We start from the raw sequence: 25,896 nt of genomic DNA on the forward strand, positions 1-25,896 counted from the left end.
AAGAGAGTCTTCCCCTCCCCCTAGTACTGGCCCTGGAGAGAGCCCCTGGCCAGCTGAAAGAGGCCTCCAGACCAGTCCAAGCTAAGTGTGGAGATTGCAGGGAAGCCAGAGGTGGGAGGGATCCTCTGCTCCCTGAATTAGGGTTGGTGGGAGTGAGGCAGGACCACCTGCCTCCAACCACCAGGGTAAAGAAGGCCCCCAGTAGGTAGCAGTTGGGGAAGCATCCTTGTGCTGCAGGGGAGATGGCTGGGGAGGAAAGGGAAGCAAAGTTCATGCCACAGCCAGGCACTGGAGGCTCCCTCCCTCCAGCACTGAGGCCCTGGCCCAGGTCCAGGTTCCCTGACTCTGTGACCCGTCTCCCTCCCAACTCCTTGCCTCTCACAGCCCATTTCCTCACCAGGCACACCCATACTCACTTCCAAAGTTGCTCCAAAGTTTTCCCTCCCCTCTCACTGTTACAGTGAGATTCAGTTTTTAACCGGGGCCTGGACAAGGTGATGAGCCCTAGGACAGAGGCAGGAGCTCCTCCATTAAAGGCTGGAGTGCCCCAAAGAAAATGAAAATGAGATTTGTTTTCCCCAACAAGCAAGCAGTGGTCGGGAACTTTGGATGTGCCTCCACATCTGTCCCCGTTTTTCGATCTCAATCCCCAATGTTTACATCCACGACCTTAAGCTTCTGGCATGGACTCTGCCCCAGAGAGACACATCTAGCTTTTTAGTAACTGGTGGGGATGAGCAAGAAAGAGCAGAGGGGGAAGGGCTCGGCCCCACACAGTAGGCATATGGTTGCTGCTGCTAAGTCACTTGAGTCGTGTCCGACTCTGTGTGACCCCATAGACGGAAGCCCACTAGGCTCCCCTGTCCCTGGGATTCTCCAGGCAAGAACACTGGAGTGGGTTGCCATTTCCTTCTCCAATGCATGAAAGTGAAAAGTGAAAGTGAAGTCGCTCCGTCGTGTCCGACTCTTAGCGATGCCATGGACTACAGCCTACCAGGCTCCTCCATCCATGGGATTTTCCAGGCAAGAGTACTGGAATGGGGTGCCATTGCCTTCTCCATGGCATATGGTAGTGCTCCCTAAGGAGGAAACCCAATCCTCCTCAGTCTTTCTTGTGGGACTGAGCAGGCGGGGTGCCCTGGTGCAGGACAGAACTATTAGTACAATGGTCAATGCCACTCCCTAACAGGAATGAAACAGCCATATCCTCCTCTCCTGCATCGCTGAACCTGAGTGGGGGAAGGGAGGAAAGCCAGAAGAACGGTGGAGCAGAAAGGGAACAGAGGCTGCCTTCTCCCTCCACTTTGCCTCTCCAAGCTCCAGGAAAAGTGAGCACTTATCACTTCCTGTAAAGTCACAACTGAGGGAGCTATGAGAATACTGATTACCGCAGCCAACAGCAATCAGGTGGTAAATACTATGGGCCAGGCAGGCTCTAAAGACTTTACACATACTCATTCATTTGCTGCTTAGAATATCTCCAGGAAGCAGATACTATCATCACCCCACATTTTCTAGATTTGAGAAAAAGTTAAGATTTTAAATAACTTGGCAGGCAAGGTAAGAAGCAGAAGCAGGGCTGGGAAGAAGGCATCTTTGGATTTAGATTTGAAAGGAACGAGAATAAGATTGGTTGGAGGATGGGGGGCAGCGAAGAAGCTCCCACATAGGGCATCCTAAGATATGAAAAGAGGAACAGGTTAAGGCAGGACTCACCCCACGCTGGAACCAGGGTGTAACTTCAATATCAGAGAATGGTAGATGAAATCCTAGTGTGACAGGAAGGGGGCATAGGAGTCCCAGGCCCCAAGGGTGGAGAGGTGTCCTTGTTAGTGGGAGCTGTCCATGGTGTCGGGAAAGACAGGAAAGATTCTGCCCTCCTCTAGCCCGTGTCCACGATTCTGACCTTCCTCTGTCCTGCCTCCTCCAGCCAGGGCTCCCTGTGCCAGTCAAGCCAGGCAAGGCAGAGATGGCTGCTCAGCACAAAGTCCGAGGCTGTTCCTGCTGAGGGTGTGGCTCGCTTAACCCTTCACAGGCCTGCAGCCCCAGAGGGAAATGCTTGGCCACATGAGAAAGCCCCCTCTAGGTAGGAAAGGGTATCTGGCTGGCCTGAGCTGAGGGGTTGAAGCGGAGTTCTGGCTCCATTTCCCCCCAAATTTGGAAATGAGGGCAGAAGGAGCAGACTTTATTGCCAAGGAAAGGCTCTCTTGAAATCAGGAATTTTGTCAGGCTGTGGTGTCTTCTGACCAAAGAAATAGTACCTCCCTCATACCTACCCTTCTTATATTATTGGGAGCCAGGGCGTATTGGTGACACTATTGGAGGAATAGACAAGAGCCAACAAAAAAGCAGACAAAACCCCCAAGTTTCTCTCCATTTGCCTCCAAGTTAAGGATAACACCCAACGTTGCATTTATTCAGTTTCAGTGAACTCCCAGCTGTGTCATCTCACTGAATTAACCCACCCTGTGAAGTAGGCAGTGCAGAATTACTCCACCAAAAAGGAAAATTAGAGACAAACACAGAGGCTCAAAGAGGTTACACAACGTGCCCTGAGTTCCACAGACAGCGTGTGGCAGAATCAGAAACAGAATGGCAGCTTCCTGAGCCTAAGTTGGCCATAGATTCCAGCTTGGGCCAGTTCTGGTATTTCTCTCTGTACTCCTTCTTCTGTGTTAGAATACTGAATAACAGCCTGGATGCTGTTTCCTGGGCACTAGCTCAGCTGGAAATCACTGCCTCCACTAGACAAAAAGCGTATAAAATCCTCTTTGCCACGGGACCTCTTCATCCACCCAGGAAAATTCCTAAACAGTAGGCTCCCTATCCCCACCATCTTCCCTCCCAATAATGCACAAAGAGCAAATCAGGATTACAAACACTTACCTGAAAATAGAAACTTGACTCTCCAACTCCTAGCCACAGCTGCTTGGTTCAAAGTCCACACTCTCTTGCTCTCACGGCTCTCTGCGTAAGCCTGGCCCATCAGCAATTCCATTATGAATCTCCCCTTACATAATTTATTGACCTACTATATATATTTGAAGGGGGGAAATGGCAAGAGGCAAGAAAGAAAGAGAAAGCTGAGCGGAAGTGTCATCAGAACATAATTCCATGGATGGGTAGAGCTATATCACAGCAGAGGCAGAAGTGACTAAGGATCCCCTATTTTGCAGTGGAGGAAACATACCTAGAGTGAGAAACCACTTTTCCAGGATCATACCACTGCAGACCTGGCAGAGCCAAGATCAGAACCCAGGCCTTGTATTCTCCAGGCCAGGAATCTGCCGCTGCCTACAATGAGGTTCATTTCTGTCCACCCGTGGACTTGTTTATTGAGTGCCTACTTTGTGCTCCCAGGAGAGAATTGACTCTAAAATGAGAAACTCAGGCTTAGAAACAAGGGCATGAATGTCACAGCTAGGGTGACCAACCACCCTGGTTTGTCGGGGATCTGAGATGAGTTTTCTGGACATGAGTATTTGAGTGCTAAAACCCAGAAAGTTCTTGGCAAACAAGTGGGTCAGTCTAAATTTACAAGGTACAAAATACACACCCGACCCAGCTAGGACTACAAGATCTGTCAGCATTCTTGGGGTGGGGAGGAGACACAGGGGGTGCAGGATCTGACCTCCTGCTTCTCAGGAAAACTGAAGCAACTGGAGCTTAAATCCCCTTCTTCTCCCAGTAAAATTTCTAGTCTGTGTAAGGGGCATGAGGGAAGTTTTGGGGGTGATGGAAATGCTCTGGATCATGACTTTGGTAGTGGTTACAACTGTTTTCATTTGTCAAACTCAGCAAAATCTAAAACTAGTGAATTGTATCATTTTATAAATTATACTTCAGAAAGATGGCAAAGAAGAACTAGAAGCAGCAGCAATTCTAAACCCTTGGATGCTGATTCCTGAGTTGAGCGGACAGCAATCTGCCTTCACAGTTGTTGAATTCACACTCACTGGTCCTCGCAGGACACTCACTTTTTAAAAAGATGTCACACAATAAAAAGATATGGTGGAGAGGTATTTGGTAGTAGAGGGTCTTTTGACTCTCATCAATTATCTGGTATCAATTAGTAACATTGATCAAGTACAGCTGACCTTTGAACAACATGGGTTTGAACTCCCTGGTCCCACTCAGATTTTTTCCGTAAGTACATATTGCTACTACGTGATCCATGGGTGGCTGAGTCTGCAGATGTGGGATGGCAGGTACAGAGGCCCATCAACTATAAAATTATAGGATAGGCTTTGACTGGACAGAGGGTCAGCAAACCTAACCAATGCCCCCCTCCCAGGTTGTTGAAGAGTTAGCTATACTTACCACGTGCCAGGCAACAAGCAGAATGCTACTCAAAGTGAGGTCCACTGACCAGCAGCATCTGAATCACTTGGGAGCTTATTAGAAATGCAGAATCTTGGGCCTCAACCCAGACTTACTGAATCCCATGTCTTCAGTTTAACGAGCTCCCCAGATGATTCCTATGCATGTTGAAGTTTGAAAGGAACTACTTTTACACACCTTTTTTAATCCTACGATCTTATAAATCTGGCAATTAACGCTTTTTTATTATTTCAACCACTGATGATCATCCAATGTCTCTTATTTACCTAGTTGGGTTACAGAATGAAAAGATGTCATCACTGTGCATTAATCTACATAAATTCACATGCGGCCCACATCCTGTTTCCATTCTATTTCACAGTCTTTAAAAAATAGACAATAGATTTCCATGTGGCCTGAATAAGAAGAGACAGGTACAGAATTAATGCAAAGTCTAGAATGGATTCCCAGAGCAAAGAAAATAGCCAAAACAGAAAATGGAAGCCACCAGTCTCCTTCCTACTGCAGAAGCCGGGCCAAGACACAGTTGAAGTTTTTATTCCATGTCCCCTAATACTCACTACATGAAAGCCCTGCTCCCTTTCACCCAACAGAAGCTCTTGGTGGGCATCTCACAGCTGGATCCATAGGTCTTCTCCTCACCTCAGTGGAGAAAATGATCCTTTATACCATTAAAAAAAAAAAAAAGAATTAGAGTACAAAGTAGCTCCCTGGACCAGGAATAAGCTATATATTATTTTCCTATGAGACAGTACAGCGGTATAACCCTCTGCTCCTTTAAGAATACCTCTTAGAGATCTGGCATCCCGGAAACCATTCAGTCCAAGGAAGTCAAGACAGACCCAAGATGGGAAGCAGTGGTTTATTTTTTAAATATTTTTTATTTGGCTGCACCAGGTCTCAGTTTTGGCATGTGGGGTCTTCGATCTTCACTGGGGCAGGCACATTCTTTAGTTGCAGCATCCAAGATCTATTGATAGTTCCCTGATTAGGGATCAAACCCAGGCCCCCTGCACAGGGAGCATGGAGTCTCAGCCACTAGATCACTGGGAAATTCCAAGGGAAGAAGTGGTTTTTTTAAAAAAAAAAAAGGAAAATAAATAACATGCAAAACACCTGTCTAGAAAGATGAACCAGAAGAGCTAATTGCTGATTACCTGAAGACAAGAGATCCTAACAAGAAAAGCACATGTTCATTAAGAGAAACCACTACATAGTATATAAAACTTTATTAAAATTGGGATTACTTACAAACTTGAACAATAAAAATGAAAAAATATATAATAAGACATTGCTTATTTTTCTTACAGAAAAGAGTGAAAATGAGACCCATGGCAAAGAGTCATCCCTGATCATTTTGTTCCTTTCAAACATTCATGAACACTTATTTTAAATATAAATGACAAATCTTTTAAAATAACTCTAAGGCATTACCCACAGGCTAAAACTTACCCAGGAACTCCCTATTCCACCATCAATCCTAGAAACATGATAAACTGAGGCAACTGCAGGCTGTAACAGTTCAAATACTTACATTAAGAGCTACCTATTATGTTAACAAGAACATTGCCCATGTTGCAGAAAAATGCAGAGATAGTGATTTCACCATTTTCAAGTTATTGTCAAGTGTGAAAAGGATGGTGATGCACATGGGCAGGGGGTGTGGGAGCCAAAAGCCCCAAATCTGGGGGTGCTGTGTGCCATTTCCTTCCTGCTAAAGCTGTGCATTGACACTGGTGTGAATTCGCTTTGTTTATTCCCAGCAGGTTCTGGCTCCCATCATATAAGGCACCAAACTCCCTTTTCAAGTTAATAACTGTCTAGAATCTACCTCAACAGCAACTGAATCCATAAGCTATCAAGAGATACCACTGGATCACCAAAATTGCATAGGTTTCCCTAAAAAAATAATGATCAATTTCTTTTACATCAAAACATAAACAAAAAGTTTTAGGTGCACTTGCCTTGCACAATGGCTATTTTATGTTTATTACTTTGTTTCAGTGCCTATGTAACATGAAGGCATAATAAATCTGTCAAACTGTCCTCTCCTTGGTTCAGATAAAATTCTTGGCATTTCAATATAGGTTATTATCTCATATGTCATGTCAGACCTGAGTCCAAAGGAATACTAGGACATTTAATTTCCTTTCCTCCTACTTCAACTTTCACTACTTAATTCAGAGAAAACTTATGAGTACATAGCTAGGAACCATTTTTACACAGGCATCCATCTGAGCCCATCTTTTTTTCTGGAATCACAAAAATATGAAAGGCAATTGCATAATCCATTCCCAAGCCTTTTACGGAAATCAGGCCCTGGGGAACTATCTAGCCTATTTGGGTGCTTTCCTTCATCAACTGTCTATCATACATGCAAAGTGGGGACTGGGTTGAAGGGAACACAAGTCAGTGAAGAAAAGGCTGGGCCCTAGAATGGACTTTATCAGCACAAAATCAGTACTCAAAAGTGTATCATCCGCAAAATTCTGCAACAGAATATAAAAGTCATGAATTTAGGGGGAGAAATAAACTAGTTTTGGGGCATGAAGTGGCTGATAGTATTTCTTATTAGAAGATATCAAAAGTGCTAAATTTTCCATATTTTCAGTCATTGATTCCATTGGTCTCATGAAAGCAATCTGACTGGAAAAGTGAAGGGAAAGTGTTTTAAGCCAGTTGACTTGTACTCCCATTAATGGGAGGCATGCTCTATATAACTTGATCAGATCCATTAGAGGCCATAGATTTCTGATGCTGATGAGACCCTGACTCCAAGGGCCAATTTGCAGCTTGATATTTGTGGAGCAAGACGCTGACGTGGCGGCAGACGAGGGCTCTGACGTCCAGCTCACTCCAGTTATCCCTTCAATCCTTCCTGATGAGATCGGTCTGAGAGACAAGACTATGCTGAAGCTGCAATGTAACTGCCAGAGAAAATTAAATGAGGGCCTCCAGTACTGACTGAGCCAGCAGACTAAGTGGCCAAGCAGGAGACAAGAGCAGCTCCTAAAGGTGGACCGAATCAAGCAATCTCCGGGCACACAGAGGCTCAGAGGCATCTGGGGAAGAGCTGCACAGGAGGGCAGGGCAAGGGCACACGGCACACCAGCCGCACCGTCCTTCGCTGAGAGGAGCTCTCACGACAACGGGACCTGTTGTCATTGGCACTGCCTACAGCTGAGTTCTCCAACTACCAGACAGGGAGTAATAAACCGAGTTTGATTTCACTCACCCCAAATTCAAACACAGTGAGAAAAACTCGTCTTGAGATGGAAGTGGTATATCACAAGGAGTTTACTAAACAGAAAAAGATGAGAATCTTTCTCTACTTCACAGTGCTTTCTCACTGAAATAAAGACAGGTGGCAGGAAGTATTAGCCTAGAAGCAAGTGACCATATCCCTAAGTGGCCATGTGGCGAAAGTACTGAAGTCTCAAGGGAACCCTGAGACCACTTGTACAGCTGCATTATTTTTTCAAATCAGCTTATGCTTAAATATGCAAAGTTTCAATTTCTATAAATGAGGCAAAAAAAAGTAAAATTCAGAAGCCTTAATAGTTTTCTGCAGAGGGATATAATGCTACCATGTACATAACTACAAAGATAGAAAGGTTTCCTAATATAAAGCATTTTAACCCACATCATCTGTCCAAATACTGTATTTTCCACTTTCTTCTATAAGCCTATTTGCCAACTGAGGTAGTTGTAACTTTAGGACAGTTTAAAGCTGTGGGAAACACTGTCAGAAAAAAATCAACTGGCCACCTGGAGCGGAGTCTCAGAGCTGACATTCTGGAAGTCAGTAATGGAGCCCAGAGCCTTTCAAAATTATCTGTTAAATGGGTGGTCTGAAGGAGTCATTCATTGCAGATTTTTAACAAAAATCATCTGTCTTCTCCACGACATGGTAAGTCAGTCAGTTCAATACTATGCTCCTGCCATCAGTGTCTATCTTCCTGGCTTTTTACAGCTTTTTCCAAGGTGCAAGGGTGAAGATCACAAAGACAGAACCAAGTGAATGACAAGAGACTTGGGAATTTGCTCCCTCATAAATAGCATTGCTGGTTTATAAGGGTACTTTCCAGTGGCAAAAGAATGTGAAACCAATGCCACTGTAATAAAAGGCAGCAGGAACCTCTGGTCAGAAATGGAATTGCAAATAAGTACAAGGAGTTCATAGGAAAGCACACCTGATCCTGATGGCTGCGCAAGCACCCAGAGCACAAGGATGATCTGGAAGTCTGTCTCCTGGCAATGCGAATTGTGGCAGCCACACAGCTACAACATATATGTTGTATCAAGAGCCTTCACAGATAGTTTCAGGGCTCACAAATGAGCCAGGCTTCCTGCAGGGAGAGGGACAGGTGGCAAGCAAAGACTATTAAGAATAGGTATTAATTGAATGGGTAGACAAAGGAAGGGGAAGGAAAAGGAGATAATTTCTTGATCCCACAACAATTCAAAGATGTGTGACCAGTGGACAGGAAAAATAAGAGAACCAGTAAAAAGCATTTAAATTCCCTAAATAAGATCACTTCTCCTAATTAGTGGGAATAATGCTATAAATCAAAGAGAAGAAAATATAAGAAATAAAACAATCTGAAGTGTACATAATCAGAGATGAGAGAATAGACCCTTCTTGAAAGGGCAAAGGGGACAAAGAGGAATTGGAAGGGATGCCTAAAAGCCTATTTGGAATTGGAAGTTAAATACTGGGTTGGCCAAAAAATTTGTTTCTGTAAGGAGCTTACAGAAAATCCCGAACTTTTTGGCCAGTGCAATATAATAAAAACCCCAACAGACCTCATCTACAGAAGGGCCTGCAGGCATGTTCCTAAAGTAAGCAGGACTTAGAATATCATCGGTGTGAGAATTAATTCAAAGTTCAGCACAAGAGTTACTGGGGCTTTAATGGACAACCCATATTAATAAATGTGTGGGAGGCCTGTCGCTCTGGAGCACTTGCTAGTAATGGAACATAACTTTCACTTTTTTTTTAATGTGTTAATTTAAAAAAACAAGACAGGCAAATAATAATCCATTTTCCTCTTAGAACAGTTAAAACAAGGATTATGCTAAAGTTACGAAATGAAAGCAGAAGTAAGAGAGGCTCAGATTTGTGGATTTGTCTCTGAAGATGCTGCCATAGTCTGAAAGCATTAATTCACATGTAACAGTTATCACTTCCGAGTCTGAAATGCCACAATTGAACCAACTTCAAAGAGGAACTGGAATGCCCCGGGCTAGCTGTGGCAATCTAGTTTCTTCGGAAATATAAAAGCGGGCTGAGAACTGAACCAACAGGATGTACTGGGAAGCAGCCACTACGTTATCCACTCTGCTTCCTCGGGACCCCACAGAGACCATTTCCAGAGGGAGGTCTACTCAGGCCTCTAATTTCAGTGGAAGAATTTCTGCAGTTATCCCACCCGGCTTCAAAGATTTGAGAAGCAATTGCACACCAAACACACGCAACCTGGACCACTGAGGTACGAAGTCAATCCACCTAAGTCAGGAAGCTGTTCTGTTGTACGACAAGGGGGTACCGAGAATCTGAGTCCTCCTCCTCAGAGGATGTTTCTTCAGAGAGTTCGTCCTGGGCAATAATGCTCCCTAAGCCGTACTCCTGCTCATGAACAGAAACCTCATTGGGTGTGAGGTGGAAAGAACCTTCCACGAAGTCAGCAAACCTGGAAAAGAGAAGATAATACTCATTTACTCATTAGAAGCTGCCTTCCACCCTGTTTTCTTTCAAAATAAGAACAAATTGAAATCTTGATGTGCTCTCAGCTCAAATGATACTGAGCCTAGCTCCCAGCCTTATCCTTCCTCTGGCAGGTAAGTAGACCAAAGCAAGAAATGAGAAGAGGAGGAAAACTAGGGTCGTAGGCGGATATTCCCTGCAACACCATCCTGCTTAACAAGCACTTTCAAGTTATGGAAGTCTGCTTACCCTTTTTAGTTATGGAAGTGCTAAAGTTCCTTCAGTTATCTGTAATCCTTGATAAGATTAAGGAGCATTGCACATTTATTTGTGTTTATGGCCCTATAAACTTTATGCCATCAAGATTCCAAACTGAAGTTTCATATATTCATTGGTATGACTGCTTCCAAGGATCCCTCTCACCTCAAAAAATATATTAAACATTCAGAGAGCAACACAAAACTGTAAGAGGAGAAACTTAATATTGTACTAGAATCTTCTCATTTCAATGCTACAATCAAAGTTAGAGTAAATAGTTCCTTGAGGAATCAGAAAATGGCTACGGCTAAACATATGATATACGTAACCTTCCCTTGACTACTCCTAGAAGAACAAGAAAACAAAGCCACAAATACAAAATGATTATAGAAATATAGTCTCTATTAAAACTCTAGCGTCATGATTACCCTGACAGATGCCTGGTACTTCTGGCCAAGAGTTTGTTTACCTCTTTGGAGACTGAATTCGAGAAACAGTCTTCCAAGCTGAGCAGTCTGGACTGTTGCAGTATTCTCTAAGCTGCTCTAAAGCCTTTCGGGTCTCCACCTCTCCTTGTAGCCGGTATTCTTCTTCTGTCAGAAGACGGGGGGGGACAGTCTTTTCTGTTGCCTTACACATCTTTCTGTGCTCACGAAAATAACATCATGAATGATTAATCAGTAATCTTCGTCCATCGTTATCTCTTAACTCCCTTCAGTGGGTCAAGCATATAGCAGAGAGCCTAAATCATTAAGAGTCATCACTCCCACCTTTATTCCACAGATATCCTTAGTTATAATGGACGCCTGACACATTAGACCATTGACAAGTCAGAGTAGTCAATATTATTCACTAATGTGAATAAATTCACTTATAAGTGATAGACAAAATATTTCTCCCCCAATAAATGGAAAACTACAAGAAAATGATGGCATAAGATTGTGGTGCATTAACCTGGATCTCCCCATGAACTGAAGGTATTACTTTGACTATCTGTACTAGAAAGAAAAACCATGGATAACCTCAGAACCTATGACCATTCCATAGTCACCAGGCAAAAGTGACCACATGCTTGAATTACACCTTAAACTAAGACTAGGACTCCCAAAACAATCTGAAAGGCAGTGTGACATAATCCGAAACCAGGTGACTGAGGCATGTGGCATAAAAGTAATATACTTTGCACCACCTAGTGGTAACAGGAACACATGACACTTTACTAGATGTTTTTATTTTATATAAAATGATTAGAATTTATAAGTTCTTTAAAATGTTTACAGAGAATATAAAAAGAAAGACTTGAAAGAAACACAAGTGAAACATAATACAATAAACTGACATTAACAAAGAGGCTCCCAGGTCAAAACCTGTTTCCTTTTGCTGCAACTGCATCCCACATTGCATGCTTCAGTACAAAGTTACATTGCCTTTCAGTCACCTGTAGGTGATGTACAGCCAGTGAATAGGGTAGTCCAGGTTCTTAGTACACAGTGCAATGACGACAATGGCAAGGGCAATGTGTGGTATCTGGATACTGGAATACATGAAACACAGGCCCAGCAGCTGCAAGGTCCAGGTCAGCAGGTTGATACTTCGTTCATTCTCCAAAGGCCCATACTTGTAACAGACTGCAAAACTCATGAATCCAACTGCGAGCACATAGCCTATGAGGAGAGTTATCAGAAGACATTCTTTTTTCATCTACAATTGGTAAAAATATCCCGTCTGGGGAGCAGCAGTAAATTCACTATATAGCACCTACTGAACCAGGAAAATGGATAAGATCTTTATTCAATTATTCATACTTCCTTCATTATTCATATATATTCATCTCTTTTAAGTTTCTATCATTTCTGTTGTCTCAAACTTATTTAATTCTCAAATGGGGAATTAAAGCTACATGTTGAACAACTCTAAAATAGTCTGTTTCAAAAACCTAATATATGAAAATCCAAATTAATTCCTTCTCAAAGGATAGATTAAGAGTTACTATCTTTACAACCAAAGGATTCTTTTCTTGTTTTACAGATAGTGTTCACTATAGAGTCCTTTACTTCTTAAGGTCCTCAAGTGAATTTAAAATACAATTATATTCAAAAGTCAATTTACAGCTTTTCAGAAAGATGTCTATGCATAAAGAGAGATATACCTATAAACCCCAACAAATTAGTCTTCTCCCTAGCAGCATCATCTTAATTTAAGAAAAGGTGACAACTGTAGAGTTAGAAATAAAAACTATGATTTTTACAAGTTAATAAAATGGCATAGACTATTAAACTCCATAAGCAGGCAATATCTTTTCATGATCAAATTAACTAAAACAGCCTATAAACATATAAAAAGGAAAGCAAAACCAATAACACTTACTTAAAAGATACTGCCAGTAACACCTCCAGATCTCTTGTAAATTTTTAAAAACTAGTTGAATGAGGTACAGAGAAAAGGACCAGCCTCCTACCAGGATGATGTAAATGGGACTTTTCTAAAACAGAGTAGAAGTGAAAGCAAAAAGTTACAACAGGCTTTCCCTACATACAAGAAGCAAAATGGAACTGCAATTTAAAAAAAAAATTCAACCTACTAAAAATGCACAAAACATCTCTCTTAAAAATATGTACTTTACACTTAAAATTATACAGTGTGCAAAGAACACTGGGAAAATGAGATGCTAAATAACTTAAAAGCCTGGCTATATAATGTATATAATTAATAAACAGGAAAAACACTTTAACCACCCCACACACACACACTCTACACAGGATTTCAAATAAAAAGGGAGAGATTGTATGCCATCAGGCTCCAAGTTTCATCATGGAAAGTATCTTTCTGAAACAAGGAAAAAGTAGGACATTGATTTATCAGCCATCAATGCAAATTTTCAGTGCTGTAAGATTATCCAAGAAAACAATCCTTCATCTACCCAAGCTCATCCTGATTGCATGCGAGGATTCTGCCACTTACCTTGGGCATAAACTTGGATACTATAAAAATGATGATTAGTAAAGAGGCCACAATTCCCACACTCATCCCAGTAGAATAGTAGAAGATTTGACTTCTGCAGAGAGAAAATTCATTTCATTACTACATTTGTATTCTTCACACATGACACTGTTCAAACCAGACCACAATCCCAGCCAAAAGGTAGGAAAAAGGTACAAGATGAGAACAGGTATTTGCTCAACATTTGAGGTCAGAAAACTAAAGAGACCAGTACAGTGTAGTTGCTGCCAAATTATAAGGATTAGTACCAATGTCAGCCCCTCAAATACACCCCAACAATAAACCTCTGCTTAGTCTCCAGCTCCCATCCCCAGAACTGCTCCCCACCCAATTTTTAATGAGAATCTTTCTTCTGGGAACTGCACAGCTTCTCTGGGGAGAAGAAAGGGATAAGAGGACTGCCAAGTGGAAACTAATAACAAGAACTGAATTGCTTACCCCAAAGGGCATAGAACAGAGAGCTCCTACTCTTAGTCTAGGCTCTTTCTACCAAATATTCCTCCTTCATTTTGAATTTCTCTCAGGATCCCCAAAATAAGGAACAACTTCCAACAACCTCACTCCAGCTGAACTTCAATTGGTTAAGCTTTCATTCACTACTTCACAAATATTCTCCTTGTATACAAAGTTAATGTTGATTCTATCTCTGCTGAATGTTTGTTATCTGTGCGCATGGGGGTTAGTCACTAGTCATATCCGACTCTTTACAACTCCATGAACTGTAGCCGGCCAGGCTCCTCTGTCCATGGAATTCTCCAAGTAAGAATACTGGAGTGGGTTGCCATGCCCTCCTTCAGGGGATCTTCCCGACCCAGGAATTGAACCCAGTCTCCTGCATTACAGGCAGCTTCTTTACCATCTGAGCTATCAGGGAGACTATGTGTTTCCTTTGTATTTGTACATGCCTGTTTCACCTATCTTAGCTAGTGGGTTTCTACAGGCAGGAAATGAGTTAAGTGATTGATCCTTGCTTCTTTACCTCTGAACAGCATGAAACTCATCCTGTAAAATGTAAAACACAACCCTGTAAAAATGAGGGCTAAATATGGCTAATGGTAGAAGGATGGTGATATATTGGCTAAATCCCATCATATTATGGGTAACCTAATAGGGGAATTTCATTATTGCCAATCTTATTAATACAAGAAAAAATAAAAATAATAACACACATTAAAGTATTTTGTAATGATTGAAGCAGATAATGACTTAGTCCATCCATAAAGGGAATGGCAGCACTTTAAGACTTCATGATAGAAGTCAAGCGGGTAGGTCTGAGCATCCTCCTTCCGCCCTCTAGCCTTAGAACCTACCTGCTCAGCAAGTCTCCACAAAAAAATAGCGTAAGTCCAAGGAGGAAAATGAGGAAGAGTTTGGGGTCAAATCCTGAAATAAATAAAATATTTATGCTTAACAAGGGAACCGAACAATTTAAAGCATTACAGAATAAAAGGCAATGTTGGCATCACTGGTCAGCTAATAAATGCAAACAGCCCACCTAAACAGCATTTTAACAGCATTCCACACAAAGCCTGGCACCCTTCCAAAAAGAAAGTATAATTAGGTCTCTGTCTATACTTCCCTGAAGAGTTTATTTTGTTTTGGCTACCTACGCTAAGGCTAAAGGAAGCTAAGCTCTGCTTTGGTTGGAGCCATAGTACCATCAGCACTTCATGCAACTGCCCACAAGGGGTCTCCACCACCCTGGTTTTCAAGCCTTAAGTCACACAGGCTCGGATTAGCCCAGAACTCTGGGTCAGGGCCCTCTGTTGTTCTCTAAGGGGCTGCTTTTCTTGACCAACACCACCACCTACTTCTTTTGACGATATCTGAGCACTGTGTTGGAAAAGCCTACACTCAATCTGATTGCCCAGGACCAGGGAGCCCAAGCACAAGTCCCTTACTGGTGTACCAGTCACTCCCACAGCTTTCCCATTCAAGAGCTGAGTCTAGGGGAGGTCCACAGACAGGAGCAAGAGGGATCAGTAAATGCAAAGGGAACACCAAAAAAAGAGGCTGATCCTGTTCAACGAAAGAACTATGGAACTCTAGGACAGTTAAAAGCGCACAACAAATTTCGTAGCAAAACCCAGGAACACTTCTACTGCTCACAACATTATTCTCCTGGGTGAGCAGTTACCAAGAAAAGACCAAAAGTCAGAGAATTCAACAGGATAATGATCTGCCTCTTCTGTGAAACTTTCTCAGACACATCCAGAGAAGGGAAAACTCCCAGTTATACTGAATAAGCCTGAAACTGCAGTGATCTTCATATTTATGGTTCCACATATATTCTTTTGCTTGTGAGGTATTCAGGTCTATTTTATTCTCAGTTTGATTTAACCATTCATGTCTTTAAATGTAGGCTGAAATATACAGGCCTACAGTTAAAGAGCCCAAAAGACAGGAATACATCTATCCAACTCTGAAGAATTCTAGGTATATCAGCTCAGAGCCACTGGAAGTATTAGGAATTCAAGCCTTCACAATCCAAGTAAGGAAGTACTCAGAATGAAAGACATGGTGAAGTCTCAAATCTAGGCCTAAAGGCTTTTATGAGGGGTGGAGTCTGTCTGCAATGTTTGGAGCAGTGGTATATTCAGGTTATAATCAGAACCAAAATGGAGCTGTCTTGGACTGACTTCTCTCACTAATTATACCCTCCAAAGCTCAGTCTCTTCTCACCATAGAATCCATCAGAAAAACAGAGGTAAGACTTACTCCGAGTCACAATGACACTGTACTTGGTATCTTCCTCTAAAATCTCAACTTTGAGGCAGGTTTTTGTGCTGTATAGACCCACATTAATATAGGTGTCATTCAATTTCTCTTTTAAAAAGGAGGAAAAAAAGTTCCAGATACTAAACTGCTCTAGCTCCTTCAGTTTATCTTCATTCTCCACCTGGGTAACTCGTACCAGTTTGGAACTATTTACCCGGATCTGTAACATGAGCAAAATCAGGATGAGAAAGAAGGAAGTAGGAATTTAAACTTTTTCCAAATACAATTTGTAAAAAAAAAAACAAAAAAAAACCCTTTAGAATAAATAGCTAAATCATTAATGGCACTGGCTTTTCACAGGCTTATGAGAAATATGGAGATAAAAGCAGCTAAAAGATAATTAGGCAAATAGCACTGCACATGGCTCAGAGGCAACTGTTAGAATGTCTTATTGTTAACATGATCTGAATCTATTAGGCTAGAGCATAGGGGTAAAAAAAAAAAAAGACTTCTAAGTTGAAAGAGTTACCAATACAGCTATTTATGAAAGATCATACAAAGCAAGGGTCCAGAATATAAAGAAAACTGCCAGGCGTAAACAGCACCAAAAATGTTTCCCATAATGACAGGCTGAGTTCAACCCTTTGTCACAAATTACGGACTATGGGTAAATGTTGGTTATAATGTGCCCCAGATGGAATATGATCTTTATATCAGACAATGAAAAAAGAGAATTTTTTGAAAAAGCCCACCCTTGTGTTTTTTGATGTGAACAAATGCTCTGATCAGTGACTATGCTTATAGCAGCAGAAACATTTCCAAAGGACTCATTTTGTTTAATCAGTACAGCCAGACGCTCTTGCTTGCCAGGTGGCTCAACAGTGTTATGAAATAAAAGAGACCAAAGTCATTCTATCAAGGGGAAACCAGTTCAGGGCATTTATGCAACATCTTGTGCAGAATCAAAACACAATAGGAGCAGCAAGGCAGAGTGTACATCCTGACAAGCACACAACAGTTTCCAGCCCAAAGAAGGCATGAGGCCTTTAAAAAGAAAGAGGGGTGTGTGTGTGTAAAAGGAGCCCGGGAAGAGAAGAAAATAGTCTCTTGGGGAAAAGAAGGAAGGAAGTTTACTTCAGGGTCAAGTATTGTGGGCCACTTAAAGGAACAGAGAGAGGAACACAAAGTAGGGATAAATGCTTTACTGATGAGAACACTGATGAGATTAAGAATAACTGCAATCTTATCAAGGTTGTTAATTTTATATTTATATATATATATATATATTTTAATTGTGAAAAGTGAATTAAGTGTCAAAGTACTCACTAATCAAATATTCACAAAATCTGCCACTCCCCAGAGCCTCGAAATCATTACCTGTATCCGTGTCCATATATCATGCCACTTTGGGATAAGCACATTTTTGTAACAGGATTGTCGACTGGTATTCATAAAAAGAATTTCGGATTCCCGAAGCGTGACCACGTTTAAATCAATTCCGGCTTTATGCAAAGAAAAAAAATAACAATTAAAGAAAATAACAATTAAATATAACAAAACAAACTAATAACCATAACTCATTTCATGAATAGAATTAAACTGACTACTTTCTAAAAGTTTTTAAACTTTCTAAAGTTTAAAAAAATTAAACTGACTACTTTCTAAAAGCTGGGTTAAAATATCAGGGACTGACACAAAGAAGAAAACTAAGATGGGAGAAGGAGTAAGGCAGAGTCTTGTTTTTGTCAAATGTAATTTTAAAATATATTATAAATAGTCACTAATCCAGGATGAGTAATAATAAAATCCACTATTATGTGTGTATTAAGACAGACAATATGTGTTTCATTTAACCCTCCCAACAATGCTATCAGGTAGGCACTCTCATAATATTCATTTTTATAAATGAGGAAACTGATATTTAGGAACAATTAAGTACTTAGTCCAAAGCCACAGAGCTAATAAATTGCTTAAGTGAGATTCATACCAGGTCCTGTTTTCCTTATAAAGGCATAGCTAAAGTAACCCATCCAGTGATTTCCTCTATTCCTTTCCTGAGTAGGATGAACAAAATTAGCAACATCTTTTGTATTTGAAGTACTTTAAACAGATACTAAAAGACTGCAAAGTTTCTTTTTCCTAGCTGTTTTTGTTTCAAGTTTTAAAAGCGACCAATTAACATATGCAGTCCCTTAGATTTTACCAAAACAGAAGAGGTATCCTCAGGAGTTTATATTCAAACTCAGCTAAGTTAAGGTTAACAGGTGACCACTCTCAGAATCTTCCCACCTCAGTCTGCACACGGAGAAGGAAATGGCACCCCACTCCAGTACTTTTGCCTAGAAAATCCCATGGACAGAGGAGCCTGGTAGGCTGCAGTCCATGGGGTCGCTAAAGTCGGACACGACTGAGCGACTTCCCTTTCACTTTTCACTTTCATGCACTGGAGAAGGAAATGGCAACCCCCACCAGTGTTCTTGCCTGGAGAATCCCAGGGATGGGAGGCCTGGTGGGCTGCTGTCTATGGGGTCGCACAGAGTCGGACACGACTAAAGCGACACAGCAGCAGCAGCAGCAGCAGCAGTCTGCACAAGCTACCTTCTTTACCACAGAACATTTCAGTATCTTCCTTGTACCATATTGTATATATCAACTCATTAAATGCTACTCTAAGTGGAAATGTAGTTATCACTTTGGTTCTTAGTGTAAAGGGGGAAAGATCTAAATAAACTAACAAAACACCCCAAAACAAAAACCTCCACCAAAACTTAGAAAACCAAAGTTATACAAGCACAAAGGCAATGACACAATTTTAGAGTGAAGCTGACTAATTTTAGGAAATCCAAGCAGTCCATCCTAAAGGAGATCAGTCCTGGGTGTTCATTGGAAGCACTGATGCTGAAGCTGAAACTCCAATACTTTGGCCACCTCAAAGTATTGGAGAGTTGACTCATCGGAAAAGACCCTGATGCTGGGAGGGATTGGGGGCAGCAGGAGAAGGGGATGACAGAGGATGAGATGGCTGGATGATATCACCGATTCGATGGACATGAGTTTGGGTAAACTCCAGGAGTTGGTGATGGACACACAGGCCTGGCGTGCTGCGATTCATGGGGTCGCAAAGAGTCGGACACGACTGAGCGACTGAACTGAACTGTTAAATTCAGTCCTAAACCTAAACATTAAGAGCAAAAACTACAAAATACTTAGAAGGAAAAAAAACAAGTGTGTAAATCTTTGTGACCTTGGATTAGACAATGGCTTCAAAAAATTTAAAAACTTTGTTTCAAAGGCCACTATCAAGAAAATGAAAAGACAACCCACAAAGTGGGAGAAAATATTTGTAAGTCATTTATCTGATAAGGGTCTAGTATCCAGAATATATAAAGAACTACTATAACTCAACAAAAAGAGAAGAAAAAAAAATTTTTAGATTACATAAAGGATTTGAATAGACATTTCTTGAAAGAAAATATACAAATGGCCAATAAGCATAATGAAAAAAAGGCTCAACATCATTAATCACTATGGAAATGCACGTCAAAATCACAATAAAATGCCGCTTCACACTCAGTAGGATGGCTAAACCAAAGAAAAAAAGAGGACAATAACCACAGTTGGCAAGGATGTGGAGAAACTGTAACCCTCACACATTGCTGGTGGGAATAAAAAATGCTGTCTTTCTGGAAAACAGCTTGGCAGTTCCTCAAAAACAAAAACAGTTATTAGACACAGCAATTCCGCTCCTTTGTATACACCCGAGAACTGAAAACATGTTCACACAGAAACCTGTACACAAAACTTCACTGCAGCTATATCCATAACCAAAATGTGGTAACACCCTAAATCTCATCAGCTGATCAATGGATAAGCAAAAAGTGGTTATTATCAATATGATGGAATATTATTCAGCCACAAAAAAAAGTACTGATATATACTACATGAACCTTTAAAACATTATGCTGAATGAAAGCCAGTCAAACAAAAGGCCACATATTAAATGATTCTATTTATGTAAATATCCACAACAAGCAAAGCAGATTAGTAGTTGCCAGGGGCTGGGAGGAGAAGGGAATGGGGAATGACTCCTCAGGGGTATCCCTTGGAATAATGAAGATATTCTGGAATTAGTGGTGATGGCTGCACATTATGAGTACAGCTGACCCTTAACCAACAGATGTGTAGGGATGCCGCCTCTCTGCTCAGTCAAAAACCAGCCCTCTGTACCCACAGTTCCGCATCTGTGGATTCAACCAACCAAAGACCAGGAAGTGTAATATGTATATACTGAAACTAAAAATCCATGTGTAAGTGGACTCATGCAATTCAAATCTGAGTTGTTCAAGGGTCAACTGCATACCAAAAACCAATGAAAGGGTGGATTTTATGGTATGCGAATTGTATCTCAATATTTTAAAATTCAGTTGATTTTGTAGGGGGAAGGAAAAGTTTTCCTTCACCCTCTTAAGAGCCTGGCCAGGCCTGAAAATTAAACTGACAAAGACATATTAACAGGAGAAAAGCATACATACTTATTTAATGTTTTATGTGACTTCCCTTGTGGCGTAGCTGGTAAAGAATCTGCCTACAATGCGGGAGACCTGGGTTCAATCCCTGGGTTGGGAAGATCCCCTGGAGAAGAGAAAGGCTACTCACCCCAGTATTCTGGCCTGGAGAGTTCCATGGACTCTACAGTCCATGGGTTCGCAAAGAGTCGGACATGACTGAGTGACTTTCACTTCACATGTGACATGAAAGCCTCTAGGGAAATAAAGACCCGAAGAAACAGACCTACATACTCTTATGCTAGGTTTGAAGAAGAGTGCATCATCAAAGAGGAATAAGATGGGTTGGGTATGAGGTAACTATAGTAAAGTGGGGGAAACTGAGCAAGGCCTACTTATTAGGATTCTTCTTTGTATCCCTTTGTCTTCAAAGCTAAGGATGTTCCTTTCCTTCAGGTAAGGGAGGGCACCTCTCACATGAGGATTTTATGGCCTATTTCAAGGAAAAATGGCAAAGTGGGGAAGGTCAGAGTGACTTTTCAGCTTCTGTTGTTTTCTCAGACTCCTTCAGCTTCAAATATTCAGTATGCCAAGGTGCCATATTTTGGGGTAGAATATCCTGAACCCCATCTATAAACTTCTTACTAGTGTTCAATAGTAGTTTGGATTTCCTCCAAGCCTATTTTTCACAAAGTGAAACCTTTCCAAAATTCTACTGACATTTGTTTCACTAGCAAATCCACAAATATACTGAAAGAACACCCACTCATAAATTTGAATCAAAAGTTTATTTTCTTCTGGAGACTGTAAGAAAGTAAAATTTGTGAAACTTAAAACTATTGTGGTTACAAATAAATTTTTAAAAACCCAAGAGTTTATTAACTTTATTAACTCCTCTCCTATAGCAAGTAATGTAACACAACTCATCTTTAAACACATTTTCAAGAAAGTGTGTGTGTTAGTCGGTCAGTTGTGTCAGACTCTTTGTGACTCCATGGACTGTAGCCCACCAGGCTCCTCTGTCCATGGAATTCTCCAGGTAAGAATACTGGTTGCCAGTTCCTTCTCCATGGGATCTTCCCAACCCAGGGAGAGTCTTCTGTACTGCAGGTAAACTCTTTACCATCTGAGCCACCAGGGAAACAGTAAGATACAAATAATATGTCAATAGCATAGGCCATTTGAAAAACTTAATGCCAGGAAAAGGAATTAGTATTTTTAAGACAATTTTAAAATTCTTCAGGGGCTTCCCTGGTGGCTCAATGGTAAAGAATCCACCTGCCAATGCAGAAGACATGGGTTCAACCCCTGATCCCAGAAGATCCCACATGAAGAGAAGCAACTAAGCCCATGTGACATAACTACTGAGCCCAGTGCCTAGAGCCCATGCTCTGCAACAAGAGCAGCCACGCAATGAGAAGCCCACACTACAGCTAGAGAGTAGCCCCCATTTGCCATAACTAGAAAAGATACCCTCACAGCAACAAAGACCCAGTGCAGCCAAAAATAAATAAAAAGATAAAACTAAATACATAAATTCAATGTCATTTTCCTAAAGAAATAAAACATTTTTATAAGAGGCAGCACTTTGGGAGGAATTCCCTGGCAGTCCAGTGGTTAGGACTCTAAGCTTCCACAGCAGGGGACATGGGCTCGATCTCTGGTCAGGGAACTAAGATCTCCAATGCCACAAGGTAGTCAAAAAATAAATTTAAAAATGCCTTTTAAGCCCAAAGATCGAATTCTTCTTGGAATTTAGTGGATCACAACTTGCTTGCTTGTATTTACCCATGAACTAGCTACTCAAAAGTTAGAAACTTCTTATTTACTTATATTCATCAACTTTTCAATCAACAGCACTGATCTTTTAACATCTTACTGGTAGAAGGTAATGAAAATGATTCATAGTATTTGAGGACCAGAAAAGACCTAAAAAAGTCATGAAAAACCACCTCCTCTAATTCTTAAATAGCCTCTAATCATTTATGTCAAGAGGTAATCCAGTTCATACTTAAAGGCATTTTAAAATTCTCTTTAAAAACTAGCATCATTAAGTTAGTGGGCTTAGCAATAGATTATTCAATGGGATGCTGGGACAATTGACAGTTATCTGGAAAACAAAATTCATCTAGTTACTCACCTCACACCAAATGCTAACATTAATCATTGGTTAAAAAGTAAAATGAAAAATAATTAAATTGTACTACAAAATATACACATATAAAAACTCAATTCTGGAAGGCTCTTTAAGTATAAAAGCAATGGAAATAAATCTAAAGAATAAAATCAAGAAACTTCCCTGGCGGTCCAGTGGTTAGACTCCATGCTTCCAATACAAGAAGGTGTGGGTGTGCTCCCTAGTTGGGGAACTAAAATGCCTAGGACTCCCTGGCGGTCCAGTGGTTAGAACTCCACACTTTAACTGCCAGAGCCTGGGTTCAATCCCTGGTCGGGAAACTAAGATCACACATGGTTCTGTTTAACCAAATAAAAATTTAAAAAAGAATAAAATCTAGCAACCACATAAAAATATAACTCTTCTATTTAAAAAGATCTAAATAAAAAAGATAAAAAGGGACAAACATTAAAGTTTTGTAATAAATAATTATAAAATATATATCCTTAATATGTTAAAAAGGTTCATCAATTGATTTTAAAAGTACACAAAAACCCCAATAAATAGTAATCACAATAAACAGACCAAGAGCAAAGGACACACACTCTAAAAAATATGTCTAAACAGATAATTAAATAACTAATGAGCACTTGAAAGATGCTACTTCACAATTAATGCAAGAAATTCAAAATAATTAAGATACCACTTTCAATCTACCAAATTAGCAAAGGTGTTTCAGTCTGGAATATCCAGTGCTGGCAAGGATACGGGTCACAAACAAATAGAGCTGATAGTAGTATAAACTGGCACATATTTTCAGAAAAATATTTTAGCAAGATGTTTCAAGGGTCTTAAACATATTTTAGCCATTTTTAAGAATCTATTCTTAAAAAAAAAAAAAATTTGTCCATAGCATAAAAGTAGAATAACTTTAATGAAGACTTTTAAATGACAAAGGAAAACGCTTATGCTACAAAACCAAATAAGAAAACTACCTCTGGTAACAACTGGTGGCCTCCAAGGAAGAGAACTGGACTGCTGACAGTTAATGTATTGTAAATTCAAACAAAATTTTTTAAATTAAAAGCACATAGAAACAGACCAGAAGAAAGAGTGCTTTAACGGACTGACTCTGACAAAATAAAGTGAATGTTTTTTCTACTTCTTTATGCTTAATTGTTCTTGTCAACTAATCTAAAATAAATTAAAATGATTTTTATAATCGAATTCAACAACCTTCAGTGAGAAAGAACTCTTGTCTTTTGAAGTACTCCATTCTCTCTTTAGGTACCTCTCACTTTAGAAAGCTGTTACATGACTGTCTTTTGTAGCTACCACCTACATCATCCACTAGGCCACGAAAAACAAGTATTCCCTGAGTTTACCCTTCTCCAAGCCAAAAAGTCCCCATTCATCTTATTAAAGAAAGCTTGAGACTACTAACTGAGCACTAAGGAGGAGCATTTTGGAATAAATACTTTCATCTCCACAATACACAAACTTCTACGGTTAAACATCTGGTCAAAGGTCATTCCGATCATTATGCAGTCCTTCAAATGATACTCTGGACCCTGACTCTGGAAAAAGTGTCTACTTGGATACCTATATCCCTCTCCCTTAAAAAAAAAAAAAATGTTTCAGACGGTCGCTGCACTTTGAAACTAGTTCTGTGTATCCTTAAGGTTGAGAGATAATCTTAAAGCTGTAGCTCAGGATAATCAAGAAGAAAGAGGCAGCAAACGATGGGAGAGGAGAGAAAGCGTATGTGTTTACAAGATATGGTTACCCTTAACCCCAAGAGTCTCAACTTCCTCCAGTGGAAGCTTCCAAACTTATCTTTCTGTCGTGCAATTAATAAGGTTCGAAGGAGGTTTTTTTTTTTACAAACACACCCTAGGTTTTCTGAAATAAAGCGGAAAAGGAAAATAATTTCATCCCAGTCCAAAGCCAACTAAGCAGCAGCAGTCATCAAGAAAGTTCGCTTGAGGATGAATAAATTTACAAAAGAAAATTACTAGACATTAACTAACGTTTCTCTCTTTTCGGAAACTGGAATTTAACTGCTCCACATCGGTCCCATAAGGCCGGTAGGGGCCAGGATCTTACAAGTCCGCAAGTTATTGATAAGAGATCATTACATTTCAGTGAACTACAATCATCTGCTCAGCCATTGTTCCCTGAGTCCTGACAGCATATGCTCAGGTGTTGCTAATTTTCTGAATGAACAGGATGCTCCCTTTCCAATGGCAGTGCTCTCTGTCCATTCGGTCCTCGGGTCACCTTCCTTTTAAGAAAGAAATCGAGGAAGCCAGTGAAGCAAGACGGAGCCCCCAGGACCGCTTTTCACCCAGTGCAGGCCTCTATGTCTCCGCCAAAAGGGCTCCAGGCTCCTCCCGATTCTGGATAGTTCCCGCAAGCCGCCCCTAGGGCCTCTGGCCCCTCAAGGCAGGCGCCCAATTCGTCTAGGATGTAGCTCCTTTCTCCGCACCACGCCCGCGCCCCTCAGCAGAATAACGGCCCACGCCCTGGGGACACTCCACCTTTCTAAACATAAACCCTCGGCACCCGCCCCCTTGGCAGCTGCTGCTCGCAGTACCTGAGCCGCAGACAAAGCAGCCGAAGAGGACCAGAAGCAGCCGCACTGCCCCACAACTCCCGGCCCCCCAACTCCAGGGCCCGGCACCAACTGCCGGCAATACCGCCACTTTCATTCCTCCCGCCATGGTCTCCTCAAGCCTCCTCCTCCTCACGTGCCTCTCCCCGGCAACTAACCCGGAACAGGCAGGACCAGCAGCCTATCCGCTACAAGGCCCACCCCCTATCACCCAATCGGATGGGCGGTGCTTCGAGCACACAGTCCTTTTTGCACCCTATAGTCCCGCCTCTTAGCAACTGATGCGGGAGGGCGGAAAATGGTATCTTTCAGCCTATAAGAAAACATGTTCTCACCGTAGCAATGGCGACAGGAAGATCCCGCCCCTTAACAACATGCTTCCGTCTCCACTTTATTTACAACTGGACCGATTGATGGTAAGCTTAACCAATAGAAAATCAGAATGGGCGAGACAGTCTTGACCAAACTTGTTATTTCCATCGAAACTCTCTCAGATTCCTTCTGTTTTCTTTCTTTGCTGTTCACCATTATCTTTCCGTTGTGGGAAACTTAAAACGACTGTCTTCCAAAGTCTTAAATGATTTAAAACGGAAGCTATACAAAAAATTCTGTTAACAGTTTTATAAGGAATAAACAT

The 25,896-nt window shown here is 41.1% G+C and overlaps 1 protein-coding gene across 1 annotated transcript; it reads right to left on the reverse strand.

The window, feature by feature from the left end:
- Nucleotides 1-5,533: 5,533 nt before the first annotated feature.
- Nucleotides 5,534-25,396, reverse strand: NEMP1 (nuclear envelope integral membrane protein 1). Its single transcript, XM_005901705.2, has 9 exons — nucleotides 25,242-25,396; nucleotides 17,402-17,526; nucleotides 16,025-16,244; nucleotides 14,617-14,689; nucleotides 13,268-13,361; nucleotides 12,674-12,788; nucleotides 11,745-11,970; nucleotides 10,776-10,949; nucleotides 5,534-10,034 (listed from the first exon to the last, which is right to left on the reverse strand). The coding sequence occupies exons 1-9, from the start codon at nucleotides 25,366-25,368 to the stop codon at nucleotides 9,851-9,853; spliced, it is 1,338 nt and encodes a 445-aa protein (XP_005901767.1). The 5' UTR covers nucleotides 25,369-25,396; the 3' UTR covers nucleotides 5,534-9,850.
- Nucleotides 25,397-25,896: the final 500 nt, after the last annotated feature.

Source organism: Bos mutus, chromosome 5, assembly GCF_027580195.1.
Source record: "Bos mutus isolate GX-2022 chromosome 5, NWIPB_WYAK_1.1, whole genome shotgun sequence".
NCBI lineage: Eukaryota > Metazoa > Chordata > Mammalia > Artiodactyla > Bovidae > Bos > Bos mutus.

Bases quoted from the DNA above. Each gene is read 5' to 3' on its own strand.
- NEMP1 (XM_005901705.2), bottom strand. From the start codon at position 25,368: ATGGCGGGAGGAATGAAAGTGGCGGTATTGCCGGCAGTTGGTGCCGGG. The intron at 17,527-25,241 runs GTACTGCGAGCA...CTTTGCATAAAG, and splicing joins CTGCTTTGTCTGCGGCTCAG to CCGGAATTGATTTAAACGTG. The intron at 16,245-17,401 runs GTAATGATTTCG...CTCATGTTACAG, and splicing joins ATATATGGACACGGATACAG to ATCCGGGTAAATAGTTCCAA.